At 35.2% G+C, this 15906-nt stretch overlaps 3 protein-coding genes across 8 annotated transcripts; 2 read left to right on the top strand and 1 right to left on the bottom strand.

Annotated features, from left to right (window-relative positions):
• Nucleotides 1-130: 130 nt before the first annotated feature.
• Nucleotides 131-954, bottom strand: LOC105161197 (uncharacterized). Its single transcript, XM_011078813.3, has one exon. It carries the CDS (start codon nt 845-847, stop codon nt 269-271), a length of 579 nt encoding a protein of 192 aa, XP_011077115.1. The 5' UTR covers nt 848-954; the 3' UTR covers nt 131-268.
• Nucleotides 955-2071: 1117 nt separating this feature from the next.
• On the top strand, nt 2072-8650 carry ELF9 (RNA binding (RRM/RBD/RNP motifs) family protein). Of its 6 annotated transcripts, none has more exons than XM_020693526.2 (15): nt 2072-2198; nt 2494-2574; nt 2765-2773; nt 2883-3005; nt 3102-3298; nt 4135-4338; nt 4552-4644; nt 4797-4835; nt 5907-5996; nt 6153-6255; nt 6465-6545; nt 7073-7149; nt 7475-7555; nt 7832-7923; nt 8179-8650. In XM_020693526.2, exons 1-15 carry the CDS (start codon nt 2174-2176, stop codon nt 8300-8302), a joined length of 1419 nt encoding a protein of 472 aa, XP_020549185.1. In that variant the 5' UTR covers nt 2072-2173; the 3' UTR covers nt 8303-8650. The 6 variants fall into 6 exon arrangements, with proteins under 6 accessions (XP_020549185.1, XP_020549184.1, XP_011077113.1 ...); XM_020693525.2 differs by having other exon boundaries at nt 2883-3011; XM_020693527.2 differs by lacking the exon at nt 2072-2198 and adding an exon at nt 2205-2355 and having other exon boundaries at nt 2883-3011.
• Nucleotides 8651-9323: 673 nt separating this feature from the next.
• On the top strand, nt 9324-14150 carry LOC105161195 (Ribosomal protein S5 family protein). Its single transcript, XM_011078809.3, has 9 exons — nt 9324-9936; nt 10789-11312; nt 12261-12311; nt 12389-12496; nt 12827-12922; nt 13027-13125; nt 13193-13252; nt 13348-13417; nt 13660-14150. The coding sequence occupies exons 1-8, from the start codon at nt 9420-9422 to the stop codon at nt 13411-13413; spliced, it is 1521 nt and encodes a 506-aa protein (XP_011077111.2). The 5' UTR covers nt 9324-9419; the 3' UTR covers nt 13414-13417; nt 13660-14150.
• Nucleotides 14151-15906: the final 1756 nt, after the last annotated feature.

Raw genomic sequence — 15906 nt, 5'->3', positions numbered from 1 at the left:
ATTCAATTGACAAAATGGTCAAAATGTCTTTGTGTGTTTTGGAATCTTTAATTTGAAATGAATGAATCCCTTAAAAGAGTGATTTGAATGAGTAGGAATTGCGTGGTGCAGAGAATGGGATTGTCAGAAATTTGATTGGTAGACGTAGACAAGATAATCTTATTCTACTTTTGAATTGCAGCGATAAACCTCCATCGCTAATTACATTACCAACACAAATTCAAAATTAATCAAATAATTTCAAGAATACCAAAACTAAAAATTACAATTAGACCTGAAAAGGCCATGGCCAGCTCTTCAGATCCTCCTCATCTTGAACTTTTCCACTTTTCACCCCATAATTTATGTTATTTCCATTTACGCCCCTCCTCTCCACATACGCGTAGTAGTTGAGGAAGAAGGCCAATGTGAGCACCACCCACTCCAGGCAGAATATCAGAATGCACAGTCCTCCGGCAAGCTTCAGGATCACCACGCCGTCCTCCTCCCTCACGTACGATTTCAGGTGGCCGAGGAAATCCGACGGCCGCGTGTAGATCAGCACAGAAACCGAGCCCTGGAAGATGGCGGTCAGCACCGTCGCTACCATGTGCGCGCCGTAGAATTTACCGGCGGAGGTGGCGGCTCGTGATGCTGCAGCGCAACCTGAGACGGCGCCGACGATGGTGATGATTTGGAGGAGGATGAAGAGGAAGCCGATGAGAGAGGGGAAGAGGCGGAGGGAGAGGGTTAGGAAGATGCAGCTGGAGGCGGCGCCGAGGAGGATGTAGTTGGTCAGGAGGAAGACCTTGTGGGTGTGGGGGTGGGAGTGTTCACCGGCGGAGGTGGTGTCTATCGACAACCCCATTCTGATTTTGTCGAACAAACAATTAATCTTTGAGTGAAATGAGAGAGAGAGAGAGAGAGAGAGAGAGAGAGAGAGAGAGAGAGAGAGAGAGAGAGATGGTGATCTGAGAGAGGGTTGGAGATGTGTATATATATATATACATATACATACACATACACATGCACGGTGCGGGGGCAACGGTCATGTTGTGGAGGAGAAATATGACCGTTGGGAGGAGAGGAAGAAATTGAATAAGTGGAAAGTGTAACGGATACCTGGAAGAATCATTTCTGCCTTTTTCCTTTTCTTTTTTTCCTACCCTCCACAATTTTCAACTTATTATTATTATTATTATCAATTTGATACTGAAATTTAAATTGAAAATCCACTTTGTTTTCCTTTTTAAGAAATTAATTTAATCACTTTTTGATTGTGCTATCAATGTTTTATTTATTTTTCTTAAGTGTAAATATAAAACAAAATGAATGCTTATTAGCATCAAACCCAGATAATATCATCAAACTGTATAGAGATATTTAGTTAAGATTGTCTTGAGATATACCGATCAAAATTTAGTGATTCTTTCTTCTATGAAAACCTTGGGGTTTGTACTAAAACTTTGTAGTTTTGAGCAAGAGCTGAATTCATTGTTGTAATAGATAAAAATAAGAAAACATTCTATTGCTCTATTTCTACGGGTAATTTGATAAAGTATATTTAAAACCTTGTAACTAGAGTTATACTGGTTCAATTCACATGATTATTCCTTAAAATGAAACAATATACATATGGGATTACACTTATTGTGAAACCAATATTGAAACATGTCATTTGAATTATTGTATGTTTTATAAATTTTGGATTGTACTAATCGATAACGACTACAACTTTTACCACAATAATATATGCGTGATATAAGAGTTGATGTTTAAGGGGGTCAACATTCCATTAATGTACTTAGTATGGTTCCATTTTTAGCTGAAATGAGATCGGGTGTAGATGGAGAATTTTTGAAAGGGATGTAAGTATAATTTTAATTTTTTAATTTTATATTTTTAGAGGGGGTTAAATGCAATTAAGCCAAGTAGAGAAAAATGAAAGCATATACACTGTACATTACATACGAATTCATGGCCCATGAGATGTTGGTGGCCCAAATGGAAGTGGCAATTGATGAGCCGAATGGAAAAGCCCACTAATGTAAATGGGCCCAATGATAAAAGCCCAATTAACTACTCCACGAATAAGCCCACAAGAGTTTCCCTATTTTCTACCCACAAATCCACCCGTGCGGTATTACGTTGCGGAGCGAGGAGGAGAAGAAACTACCAGAAGAAACGTGAAACGATGTCGTCTGAACCACAAGTCCCTGGTCCGTGCATGATTTCTTTGATGATTTCATTTGTTTCAAGCTCATTGTTATCTGCTCCGATGCTTCTGTGTTTGGAATACCCAATTTTGCTCTAATTTAATGATAAATGAAGGGCCTTTTTTGGTCGACTCATTTTTTGTTCAAATTTGACAATAAGGTAAAACCGCATTTTAGTCGACTAGTTTTTGTTGATATTTGATGGAAATCAAGGTTTTTTTTTTTTCCTTACGACATTTTTTTTCTTGACTTCTTGTTTGAATTTAGTAGTTGAGGCTAACAATTTTGATGAATTCAGAAATGGTTACTGGAGCGGGTTGGTATATTCTTGGCCAGGACCAACAGCTAATAGGCCCTTACACTGTCTCTGAGTTGCAAGGTGAGTCTTTTCATTTCCTAGTTGTTATCATGTTGAGGAATCTTTGCTGTATTCTTGGATGCTTATTATGTTATGTGTTCGCCTTCTAGGTTTCATAGGCCGGCCATTTTAGTTTGTGATGTTTCTTCGTCGATTAGCTTCTGGGTTCTTGAATGCTTTTCTTTTCTTGTTCGTTTTTGCTGGATTCCAGTTTCTACAAGTAAGCAATAGACTTGGTATCGGGACAATCAGTTCATCTGTATGATGTTTGAATGGTCTTTCGTGATGTTGAAATGGTGTGCTTAAGCTTGTCTATTTCGCCTGGGCAGAGCATTATTCGAGTGGGTACTTTTCCCAGAGTACACTTGTGTGGTCTGAAGGGTACAGCGATTGGCAGCCTCTGTCATCAGTTCCTGGGTTGTTGACTGATGCTCCACCGCAAAATGCTCTAGGTTCAGGTGGCTATATGTTTTCTGGAATTATTTTGTTTCTGATCGACGAGTCTTAAGGTTTGTTACTGAGATTTTGTAATTTAAATTGTTTTTTAGTTCCTGTCACATCTAACGAAGAAGACGAGTTTGAAAAGTGGCAAAGGGAGGTTAGGGAGGCAGAGGCAGAAGCTGAGGTTAACAAAAATGATGATCAAGACAGACCTACAACACCACCAGAGGGTGAGGAAGAATTCACAGATGATGATGGAACTACATATAAGTGGGACCGGACTCTTAGAGCTTGGGTACCTCAGGTTGATGACCACATAATATGTTGTGCATTTTTGATTTGTTTGTGCTCATGGACTTGTTTTCAGAAGTTTTCTTTTTCTTTTTTACCTTGTGAATCATACCAGTGGATTTTTGAAGCAGAGCACAGATTTCCAAAAATAATTTTATATTTGTACCATTAGAAGCTTTACCAAAATCAGCAATGTTTAAGATTAGGTATTTAGTTTTTAAGCCAAAAGTTTAAGAAAATAGCAATTTTAACCAGAATTTTAGCAAGAAAATAAAAAATTTACTTAACAATTACAGCAAGAATTAAGAATTGATTTATTTAGCATATTATTTTATAGCGTAAGCTTGAGTTATGATATTAAAAATTACATCATAATAAAATAATCATGAATTTAACAAAGTTTCAGCAAGAAGAAACAAGAAAAAGGATCAATACGAGGTGGAAAAATAGACTAGCTCAGATCAAGGGTTGTCTTCTTAATCTTTTTCCCTAGCAACAAGCCCACCCTGTGCTGGCTTCAGCCAGGCAATCCACACTTCAACTGGGGTGCACACCAGGCAAAAGCCCAGCGCCTGGGCTCTCCCTATGCCATGTGCCATGCCACGTGCCATGTGCCATGGGGCACCATTTACAACTATGCACAAGATTAAATCTTTCAAACTTTTTTTTGCTTATCTGGTGGAGATATTTATTCGTCTGTAGTTTATAAGGCTATTCACTGTTCAAGATCACTCTTTCCATTTATTTTTCCTGGATCTTAAGAGTGTGACAACTTCTTTGATCTCCTCAGTTCTAGATAAGCACCATGTGTTCATGTTAGTCTTGCCTCTTAATGATTGCTTATGGCAGGAAAACACGACTCAGAACACTGAGGATTATCACCCGGAAGATATGACTTTTGTGCAGGAAGAGGAAGTCTTCCCAACACTTGATGCTGATCATCTGCCAGTGAAAGAAGAGGATAGTGCTGCAAATGAAGTTGTTGAAGAAAAGCAAAATGGCAAGCGAAAACTGCCCGAGAAAACATCTGATAAGAAAAATGTGGATAAGAAGGTTGGTCCTATTTCACTTTTGTTTTATGTTTACTGTTGCTTGTCTATTTGGATATCTAATACAAATCAATAAAGGAATCTTGTTTGTCTATTAATCTCTGCTGATAATATTATTTTAATTTTAACCTGATGGTGTTATTGGCTATGCTTTTTTATTCTGGATCACTGGGTGTATTTAGCGTTAATCTATTTTTTGTGTCAAATGCTTTTCTAGGAAGCAAACAAACCTCCAGATGCTTGGTTTGAATTGAAAGTTAACACGCATGTATATGTCACTGGCTTGCCTGATGATGTCACTACTGAAGAGGTTAGTGCGGATGTGATTTTGTTGTTTGTTTGTGCTTCCTATCAAATTTGTGAATCTAGATGCAACATCTGGTGCAAGCTGAAGTTTGTATTTGCATTTTCCCCATTTAGTGTCTTCGATTGAGAATGTGGCTGACATGAAATCTGATGCAGGTGGTTGAAGTGTTCTCCAAGTGTGGGATCATAAAGGAGGTATGAGAAATCTTGGTTATCTGTTAACTCATTTTGGAATTAATCATTATTACTTAATATTTTCTGAAACTGCAATGGCATTATTTGTTGCACTTTTTTGCTGTCAAGTTCCATCATTACGAAATTGCATATGCACATTACATGTTTTTCTCGGTTTCCATGAAATCCCACCTCTCTTACTACAGTTGAAATTGTTGTATACAATATTACAATATTGAAGGTGACTAGTGGTGTTTGGATAGATGGCTGTTGAATAATTTGCACCAGAACTTGATGTTCAGAACATTTTGTTGATATTAGCAAAGCTCAACGCTATTAAATACAGAGATTTAACCATGGTGTTATTAATTCCACATTTCATTGATTTGAATGAATGTCAAATTGTGATAGGTGCCTATTGCTGAATCATTTTGAACTATTACTCCATACTAGTGTAATTGGTTGCAGCTTGATTTCCTTGATAAGTAGATGTTTAAAATTATCTAGTGATGAAAACATTAATCTCATCCTTGTCTTACTGTTGACCTATTACTGTGTTTAAAAAACCCAATTAGTTGCGCTCGGCTAACATAGTTTCAGGCTCTAATGGGTTTTACCTTCTGTTAGGGTTTCTTATTCAATTATACTCCTGGAAGATTATGCCAGTAGTTTCTTATATTATATCAGAAGGAATGGATCATTAATAGCGCTTAGGGGTATCATGAGGTTCTAAGCTTTCATGATTTTTGGCCAAGTTGGTCTTGTTTCTTTGTTTTGGAAAACTTCTAGCATTCTTTTCCTAATGGTTAATAATCGTAACATAGGATTTATCCTTAAGAAGTAGCATTTCTTGGTTTAAAGGGACAGCTACTAGTAGCTCAGTAGCTGTATCTGACACTGTGTTATTTCATCTGCTAAAGACACATCTGCACTGGTAAAAATTGAGGGGGAAAAAAGGAAAGTTTGCATTTGATTTAGCTGGGATCTTCACTAGTATTATTGTAGTAATCCTTTCTTTTCTAGAATGTGAAAGTGTGTGTTCCTTGGGGGATATATATGATCTTATGATATCCTATTACTGTAACACTTTAGGATCCTGAAACGAAAAAGCCAAGGGTGAAGATTTATGTTGACAAAGAAACTGGGAGAAAGAAGGGGGATGCTCTTGTATCCTATCTGAAGGTAATGTTATAGTACAGAGATAATATTGGATTATTTCTTTTTTGCTATATGATTATAATTATAATCATATTCTTGCATGCATGTACTTCTGTTATTTGTATGTTTGTTCTGTCTATCTTATGTCAGTTAATAACATAATTCTTGGGTGTGAACTAGGAACCTTCTGTAGCTCTCGCCATTCAAATTTTGGATGGGGCACCTCTAAGACCTGATGGGAAGATTCCCATGACAGTTACAAAAGCTAAGTTTGAGCAGAAAGGTTATTTGCATGGATTGCACTTCTTATTGTTGCTGTATTAGTTGTTCTTAGGTATTTTTTTATTAACGGATGTCCAAAAGTATCGTAACAAATGCAAGTATGGCGCCTTGGCGCCTTCTCTTTATCTGATGTGGATGAAATCATGAAAGGTTATATAAACCTTTTCAGGTGTTTGGTTCTTTATCTTAATTTATGCCTTTTACTTCCAGGTGATAGATTCATATCGAAGCAAGTGGACAAGAATAAGAAGAGAAAGCTTCAGAAGGTTGAACAGAAGATGCTGGGCTGGGGTAGGTCCTCTGACAAGTGATATTGCAATATCATGGAAGCTTCATTTCTTAATTTTAGAAAAAAAGCTACAATATATTTAGCTTTGACCTTATGTCTGTTTTGGGTAGGTGGTGCAGTATGATATAAACAACCTTTTCATGAAATAAACAACCTCTTCATGAAATAGTCTGATACTAATGAATATATGCTTGTATTTCCTGTGATTCAATGAATGGAGTGGCGTGCCTTCCCATAATGACCTCTTTATGATTGATCCAAAATTCCGAATATTTCCATAAGAGGGGTCTGAATACAGAGTAATTAAACTCCAAGGGGTTAAGGAATGTATTTTCAGTAAGGGAAAAAATGGATCTGTATTTGGGTATATTGAGCTTTTTATGTGGCTTATTATTTCTCCATGTGCATGAGACAAATATGCACATTCATAGTCTCAATTTTCGTGATGTGGTTTCAACATTTTATTCAGTTGATGATTTTGCAAGTTTATTTTCTTTTTTTTTTTTAATTATTTCTTTTGATCAAACAGGTGGCCGTGATGACGCAAAGGTGTCTATTCCAGCAACTGTTATTCTTCGTTACATGTTCACCCCTGCAGAATTGAGGGTAACACACTTCTCCGAATACCTATATAACTTTAGAGATGGCCATGGGTATGGGTCAGAAACATACCATTATTTCAAGATTATAACATAATTATGAATTCGAACAATGTTCTGTTGACTTGATGAGCTTATGGGGGTTAAATTAGCACCAATTGTAGTTACAATGTGTTTGTACTCTGGGAACTGTTGTGTTGCACCTATTCCTTGTGATTGCCATGTGGTAGCTGTGATTTTTATCTTGATACGTCTAGGTCTTGAAGTATGACATTCTTGAACCATAACTTATACCCTGAAAAACTACATAAGCATTCCTTTGCCATTTATAGGCTGAGGAGGATTTGCGTTCCGAATTAGAGGAGGATGTTCGTGATGAGTGTGGAAAGCTTGGTCCATTAGATTCTGTTAAGGTATGGCAATTTTATTCTAGTTAGCCATATTTCAAGCATCTTTCCCCAATATCATGAAAAAATCTTATTCACTACTATTGATGTGAATACATATTGAAATCTATGTTTTCATCATGGTATATTTTTTATATCAGTACCTACACATTTACTTATCTTAAACATCAATTTCCAAAGTAATCATGACAAAGTCAGACTAAAATAGTGAACCAAGTGCAGCCATGCAGTTGCAGTTTTGGGTTGAGTTGTATTAATTTTCTTTTGTCATTGTCCTCTCAGGTCTGTGAGAATCATCCGCAGGGTGTCATCCTGGTGAAGTTCAAGGACAGCAAAGATGCCCATAAATGCATAGAGTTGATGAACGGTCGATGGTAATATTCACATCCTTTTCAATTTTTCTTTTGTATTACAAGTCGATATGAATATAGCTTAGAGAATCTTTATGGCATAAATATTCCAGCTGCGGATGTTAGACGAACATTTAATCGAAAATTTGATACCCTATGGTTATCACACCAAAAAAACGCTTCATCTCTTTGGCATTACAGACCTGCATATATGGGAGATATCATGATTCTGACATTACCTGTGCGATATTCCCCTTGTTTTTACCTTTATTTTTCCAGGTTTGGTGGAAAACAAATACATGCGAGCATAGATGACGGATCTGTGAACCATGCTTTGGTACGTGACTTGGAAGAAGAGACCGATAGATTAGAGAAGTTTGGAGCTGAACTTGAAGCCGATTGATATAACCTTTGATGACTGTAGAAACTGCTGAAGTAGTTGAGTATGAGAACGTTGACGAGGGAGCCGATAAAATGGATCTTGAGTGTGGTTGATGTAGATAGCAGTTGATATGATATGCGCTCCACTCTCCATATGTACATTGTTTCTTTTGCAGAATGTGCACTCTGCAGGGGAATTGTTATAGAGGCAGCCTAGCTCTTCCTCAACTTGCCTCTTCCCCTTTGAATTTAGAAGTTGTACACTTTGTAGGCACTTTGAGATGGTTTTAACATGAGTGATGCAAGATGCTCATTTGTGTTTTATGTTTCGTTTTTCAAATAGTAATTAAATTAAAAATATATTTGTTTATACGTATTTTCATTAAAAATATACTATATTTGAATATAAATGAGATTAATTTCACATGAAAATTTATACAAAATCAAAACTTAAGATGAAAACACAAACAAACAGGTTGTGCTTGGAAAAGGTCAAATTACTGTTTAAATTAATCTTTAAAGTGATTGTCTACAATATTATAATTTTTTGAGAACAATGATGTTCTAAATTCATTTTTAAATATTTACTGTAACTTTACAATAAAGTAATAGTAAACTTAAATAATGAAAATTAAATTTTATCAAATAGCACTAAATGTTGTATTTATTTATATTTTTACAACTTCGGAGTTAATATTATTTAAGCAAAAAATTATAAACAAAAATTCATAAATTTACTAATAAAACAATTATATGTAGCATACTCAGTGTGTGTATAATTAATTTAAAATTTAAAAATATATTAATTAGATTAATAAAATATTAAAAAGTACAAAGCATGAGAAAATAATTAAAAAAAATAAAAGGAGGAGAAAAGATGTGGAAATTGAGAAAGAAATGAAAAATTCATAAGAAAATAAAAAAAAAAAACTAATTAAATATTAAAAAATAAAAGTTAATATACCAAAATGAAGTGCTCTTTCTTTATTTACAGAATAGATTGTACGTATTAAATTATCTAATTTTAGAATTTTTTCCATACGATTTTTATTTATATTTTCACCACTAAAACCCCTAAAAACCCTAGCAATTTCTCACTTCCTCACCGGTCCCCGTCGACCGCCACCGCCACCACCACAATGCGGAAATCGACAGTCTTCACTCGCCTCTTCCTTCTTCGCCAGCGCGTTCATTCCACATCTCCCAAGTACCTTTGCCATCCACTTCTATCGACTCACACTGTCTCAAATCCTCTTTTCACCGCACATACCATCAGAAACTACAGTGTCAATTTCTCGGATTTACCTCTGAACTCTCGTTTGGCCGCCGAAGCGCGGGCATTGCAAGATCTCACTTATCAAGTGCAGCAAGAGAGGGCGCGCGAGAGGGAGGAGAGGATCAAAGCGGGGCTTGATACTGCAGACCTCGATGCTGAAGAGGAAGAGGATTACATGGGCGTTGGTCCGCTTATTGAGAAATTGGAGAAGGAGAAAGCTAAAGGTGAACCGCGTGATTTGAATCGGTACGAGGAGCAGACTGATTCCGATTCCGATGATGATGATAGGTTTTCCAAGGAGGCTGAGAATAAATTGATTGATCAGTTTGAGAAGAAGTTCAAGAAGCATGAGGAGCTGCTTGATAACTTCACTAAGGCTGGTTTGTGCTTTCATCGAACATCTTGCATACCGTTTTGGCTCTTTGTGTGTGTGATTTAGCATTCATCCTGTGATTTAGTTACATGTCTTTGATGTGTTAATGGAAGAAACGGTGAAGATGAAAGAAATGCTGGTAATGACGATTGACGAGGTAGAGAACTGCAAAATCTGATGCTTAAACTATGATCGTGGCCTATTTTAAGATGTTTATCTTTGCACTTTGGTTTTACATGCTGGTATCCTTGCTTGAGTTTTGAAGCCCAAGGTTATTCAGAGTAATTTGTTGTTTTATTGGTTATACTAATATGTACATTTATGCTATGTTTGATTCTGAATCTTGGATTCAAATTAGGGAAAGACTTAAGCAAAGAGTGTTTCTCACTTCATGATGAACTTGTTACGTTTTTGACAATTTGTTTCTCCCTTTCCTTTTCCTCTCAACAATTTTTGTGATTCAAATGCTGCATTAGAGAATCACGCAGAAGAAGTTGATTTAAGTGTGCTAAATGCAACTTTACGGTTCCTTGGGAATACAATTGCATGGTAAATTTGGTTAAAGGATAAGCTCGAAGAGTCCATTACACGATTGTTCTCTGGGGATGGAGTAATTTATTCCTCTTTGCAGAGTGTCATTACACGATTTAGATTTCCTTAAAAATTAAGTACTGGCAGCTGAAACAATGTATATGCTACCACGGATTCTTTGTTCTACATTTGACCTTACCCTCTGATAGGAGTTAACATGAACCATCAGAGGTGATAGGACATTGCGTTGCAATTTTATGTATTCTCTTAATTGTTTGATCCTTTGTTATCCAATTGTATACCTATTTGACTCTATAAAATTGAGCAGAGACCCTTGATGATGCATTCAAATGGATGAAAAGAATTGACAAGTTTGAGGAGAAGCATTTTCAGCTGAGGCCAGAATATAGGGTGATTGGTGAGTTGATGAATAGACTAAAAGTAGCTGAAGGTAAAGAAAAATTTCTTCTTCAGGTGAAGTTGAATAGAGCATTAAGGATGGTGGAGTGGAAGGATGCTTTTGATCCTAATGATCCGGCCAATTATGGGGTCATTCAGCATGAACAAGTTGGATCTTCTGTTGATCATGTGGAGCATGCCGACTTGGAGAAGGAGCAAGAAACTACACGAGGTGAAAGGGATGCTGACGACTTAGAGTTTGATGATCTGAAAGAGAAGGATAATATATTGTTGGAAAAGCTCAATGAGTTGGATAAAAAACTTGAGCAGAAACTGGCAGAGTTGGATCATACTTTTGGAAAGAAGGGAAAACTATTGGAGGAGGAAATTAGAGATCTTGCTGAGGAGAGGAACTCATTGACTGAGCAGAAGAGAAAGCCTCTCTATAGGAAAGTAAGTATGCGCATTTATCATTTTGTTGCCTCAGCTAGCCTTTCATCTCATGATTAGCAATATTACTGATGGCTGCCTTCTTATTTAAATTACATCATGTTAAAAATGCGATGGGGTCTTCATGTTCTATTTTGGCGTTTGTTTTGTTTTGCTGTATTTATTGCCAAATTGGTCCATTATTTCCATATTTGATATGCTAGTCCAAGTTGTCTAAGACTATTCGCACTTGTCAAAGTTAAAGAGTAGTCCAAGCCTATTTGTTAAAAGAAATGCATGAAACCGAGCCCATAAATTTCCTTTTCTGTGGGCAGAAAATGAAACAAAAAACAGAGACATATGGCAAGAGATGATTAGAAGGGTACACTCATTTACAAGTCACAGTCACATTAGCAAGCAGCATCCTCTTTGAGATAGGCAATTCTTGCTGTTGACTGTTTTCTTTTTCATCCCCATATTTTCCACCAACACCATCTTAATCAACCACAAAACAATCGCCATCCTGAACCCATTATATCATTTAGTTTTCGAATTAATAGAAATTATTTTGTGCGCCCTAGAGCACAGCTCTGCCTCTGACGTCTATCGATGGTGACTCAATTGCTGGCGCTTTCGTGATGAATAATAGTATGAACTAGGTCACAATCTGGTTATACTGTGTTAAAAAAATACCAAGTAATTTCAATGCCATCACCCATATGTCATATGACTCTGGGGATGTAACTTCTGGTGTTAGATGGACAGTGATCCTTGTTTAGTGAAGCATAATTTTCATCATTTTAACCACGTTGGCGATCTGCAATCTCAAACCCAATCAGATTGTGATATTCTTCACTGTAGTCCTAATTCTCATCACTTACTTTCTAGTTCATGGGAATTCTAGTCCCTTTATACATATTTATGTGCCATCAAATTAATTTACTGAACATGGTCTGTCCTCAATGGTGGCAGGGTTTTGATGTGAAGCTTATTGATGTCAACAGAACCTGTAAGGTCACAAAGGTAATGTCTCCCTAGTATTGCCTCTTTCTTTACTCATTGATCTATTGTTTAACAAAAATGACTGATGAATGAGACAGGGTGGGCAAGTTGTGAAGTACACTGCAATGCTTGCTTGTGGAAACTATCATGGTGTTGTTGGTTTTGCTAAAGCAAAGGGTCCCGCAATTCCTGTTGCCCTTCAAAAGGTATCAAATTGATGCTATTTTGTTTAACCATGAAGTATAAGTAGAGAATTGAACCATTGTTCTCATGCAAGTGTCCAGAACTCAACTTGAAACTTTTTGCTGCTAGATGAATTTGTATGATCTACTAATTTGTGCTGCAGGTTATTTTGAATATTCAGCTTCAATTCAGTATGCATTTTAAACTCATAACTGTATAAGAAAATGCATACTTGATCTAAGAATCTTAAATGCTACGACGATATCTGATAAAATGAGCAACTACTTTTATGTATGTTAGGAATGGACTATCACATCCATATATGCTAATATGTTACTGATCTGTTGCCACAGGCATATGAGAAGTGCTTTCAGAATCTCCATTACATAGAGCGGCATGAGGAGCACACAATTGCACATGCAATTCAGACATCATATAAAAAGACCAAGGTTCCAAAAAATTTCCAGTTGTATATGTTTGTTTATGGTAGAATTTAAGAAGTGTATATATATTTCTTTCTTTGGGATGAGCTGATGTCTTTATCTGCTGTTAGGTGTATCTTTGGCCAGCCCCTACTCAAACAGGGATGAAAGCAGGCAGAACTGTCCAAACAGTTCTTAGTTTAGCTGGTTTCAAGAACGTGAAATCAAAGGTATAAAACTGAAACAATCAATAGGTTTTCATGTTCCTGCTATGTCCTGATGTGAATACACTTATAGGTTGTTGGTTCAAGGAATCCTCATAACACGGTCAAGGCTCTGTTTAAGGCTCTTAATGCGGTACGTGAAAGGATTTATTCACACTACTGATCTGCTTTAATTTCTTCTCCATCTCATCATTAATTCTCATGGATTCTCCTTTCTGTTGTTTACAGATTGAAACTCCTAAAGATGTTCAAGAAAAGTTCGGCCGAACTGTAGTTGAGTCATATTTGCTGTAACGAGGTATGCTTTAAATCGACTAGTGCCCAACCCATCTCAATTTTTCCCTAATTGGCCGGCTAATAGGGGTGGTGCACAGTGCTAAAAACATTACCTTTTAACTTTGAAGATTCCTGATGGAGGCAAAGAATTAATTCATTTGATACTATTTCTATTTTCATTCAACATGTACTCCCCCTTTGAAATATCGAATTTCAATAGATTCCATTTTCTTATATGTGAAGTTTTTTTGCTCAACATCTCAGGTCTATAAAGGGACATAATCTTGTGCCTGCTCGATCGACCTCCAAGCTGCTACTTGGAATGATCAACCCATTCATGTGGCAGCAAAATGGAAGCAAGATGCTGAAAAGAAGCATTTGCTTTGTTTTTGACTTGTGGAGAACTCCGAAATGCTGAAAGTCAGGGGTACTGAGGATCATTATATAATGTCTTTGGATGTAATAAACGGTCCCTAATAATCTTGCTTTGCAAAGTGCACTATTTGTGCTGAGGTGTTACGCCACAAAAATGAGACAACATTTCAGCTGGAGCTGGACTTGGATTAACAAGATTTTCGCTTGTCTCCTGTTTCTTTGTTGTCGAGGTAAGTTAATTGGGGTTCAAGTTTCGGTCCAGCTTTATGGACTTCATGACTTCGGCATCACATACGCGTTTATGTAAAAACACATTGATATTCTAACTTTGTTGTTTAAGCTGATAAATGAGATTCATACCTTGGTGTTGTATGTTTTAAGTCTGAGATGGCAGAGCCTAATCGCTGGATTTAAGTCTCACTTTTTTTTACAAATATTATTATTTTTAATTTTACTACAACCTCTAACTTTTTCTATAAAAATCACTTTTTTTAAAAATAAAATTTTTTACTAATCATTGTCTTACACAATGATTGGCACTAAAGACCAGTGTTGTATGAAAACATGGCAATCTTGTCACTTTCAAGATTACCAGAATTTATTAGATTAATATTTTCTTAATTTTTTGGTTAAATATAATTTATTCCTTGTAAAATTGAAAAGTACTAAATAAAATTTAATTTATTTAGTACGCCATATACCATTTTATAAGAACTCTCATTCACTATGAGTGGCAATAAAAAGTATTTATTTTTCGTTAATAAATTATTTAAATTTTTGGCTGTTTTTATCTAACATTATGTAGAATTTCTCAAGTACAATAATATAATTTGTGTATCAAATATATTTTGAAATATGATTAAGACTCAATAAATTTGTCACTAAATTAATTTGAAAAAAAAAGCAATTTATAAAAGAATATGTAAACATGTTACAAGACTAAATTATCCCGTAAATAAATATCATAAAAACTAACTATAATGTAACTTGGAAAAAAATATATTAAATGTGACAAAAATAATATATTAAATGTAAAAGTAGTTTGACAAAACCATTAAGTGTTGATAAGAATGTTTTTTTTTCCCTTGCAAAATATTAAATTCTTTTAAGAAAAATTATTTTCACAAAGTTATTAAGTTTTTTCTATACAATTCTATCTGCCAGAAGTAAATTGGAAAAAAATACAATTTCAGTCTTATAATTTATGGAGATGACATTTTTTGTCCTTCACGAATTGATTTTCATAATTTAGTCTTGTAACTTTAAAATTTTGACAATTTTCATCCCTTTTTCATCACTTTTTCCGAAAATTTGCATTTGACTTGCACATGCAATTATATTACTATTTTAGACATGTAACTTAGGAGGCATTTGGATGTGTAACTTAGGGGAGTTGATATTTTTAGTTCTGCCCCAATTGAATTACAGGATTAACGTAATATGGTCATGTGCAAGTCATATATAATTTTCAAACCAAAAGGACTAAAATTGTCAAAATTATAAAGTTTATAGAACTAAATTGTAAAAATCAATTTGTACAGAATAAAACAATATCATAGTCTTTAAATAATAAAACTAAAAGTACAATTTTCTCAAGTAAATTGTACTAAAGTTTAAATATGAGGGGTCAAAATGATTTATAGCAATAAGGTAAAACTTTATGAAGAATAGTTGAGAGAAATCATATAATTTGGCCGAAATTAATACCGAAAAACTATTGAAGGGACTAATTAAAAAGACAGATAATTCGAAGTTGATTTGAATAAAAAATGAATTTTTCCCGTGCTATATGCATGGGAAAAAAGTTAGAAGCTTATAATTTTTTAATTAAAAAATATGAATGTCACTTACATTTTCGTAAATGAATTGATGAGGATGATTTGTTGTACTAGTATTTTAATCCCTTCAATTACTCATCAATTGGCACAAAAGATTCACCAAATCTTCACTATATGTTTATTGTATTCTTGGAGATAAGATTAGACAACATTATTTGGTTGGTCTTTTATAGGATATATTAAAGAAATTAAACCACTTGTTATAAATCATGCCAATCTAGTCACTTTCAACTTTATCAAAATTATATTAGCATAAGATATAAATAAAAAAAATTTACTCCAATTAGGTTTGAATATA

Source organism: Sesamum indicum, linkage group LG4 (genome assembly GCF_026168435.1).
Source record: "Sesamum indicum cultivar Baizhima isolate 11 linkage group LG4, ASM2616843v1, whole genome shotgun sequence".
Lineage (NCBI taxonomy): Eukaryota > Viridiplantae > Streptophyta > Magnoliopsida > Lamiales > Pedaliaceae > Sesamum > Sesamum indicum.
This window is presented reverse-complemented; position numbering and strand designations above follow the sequence as displayed.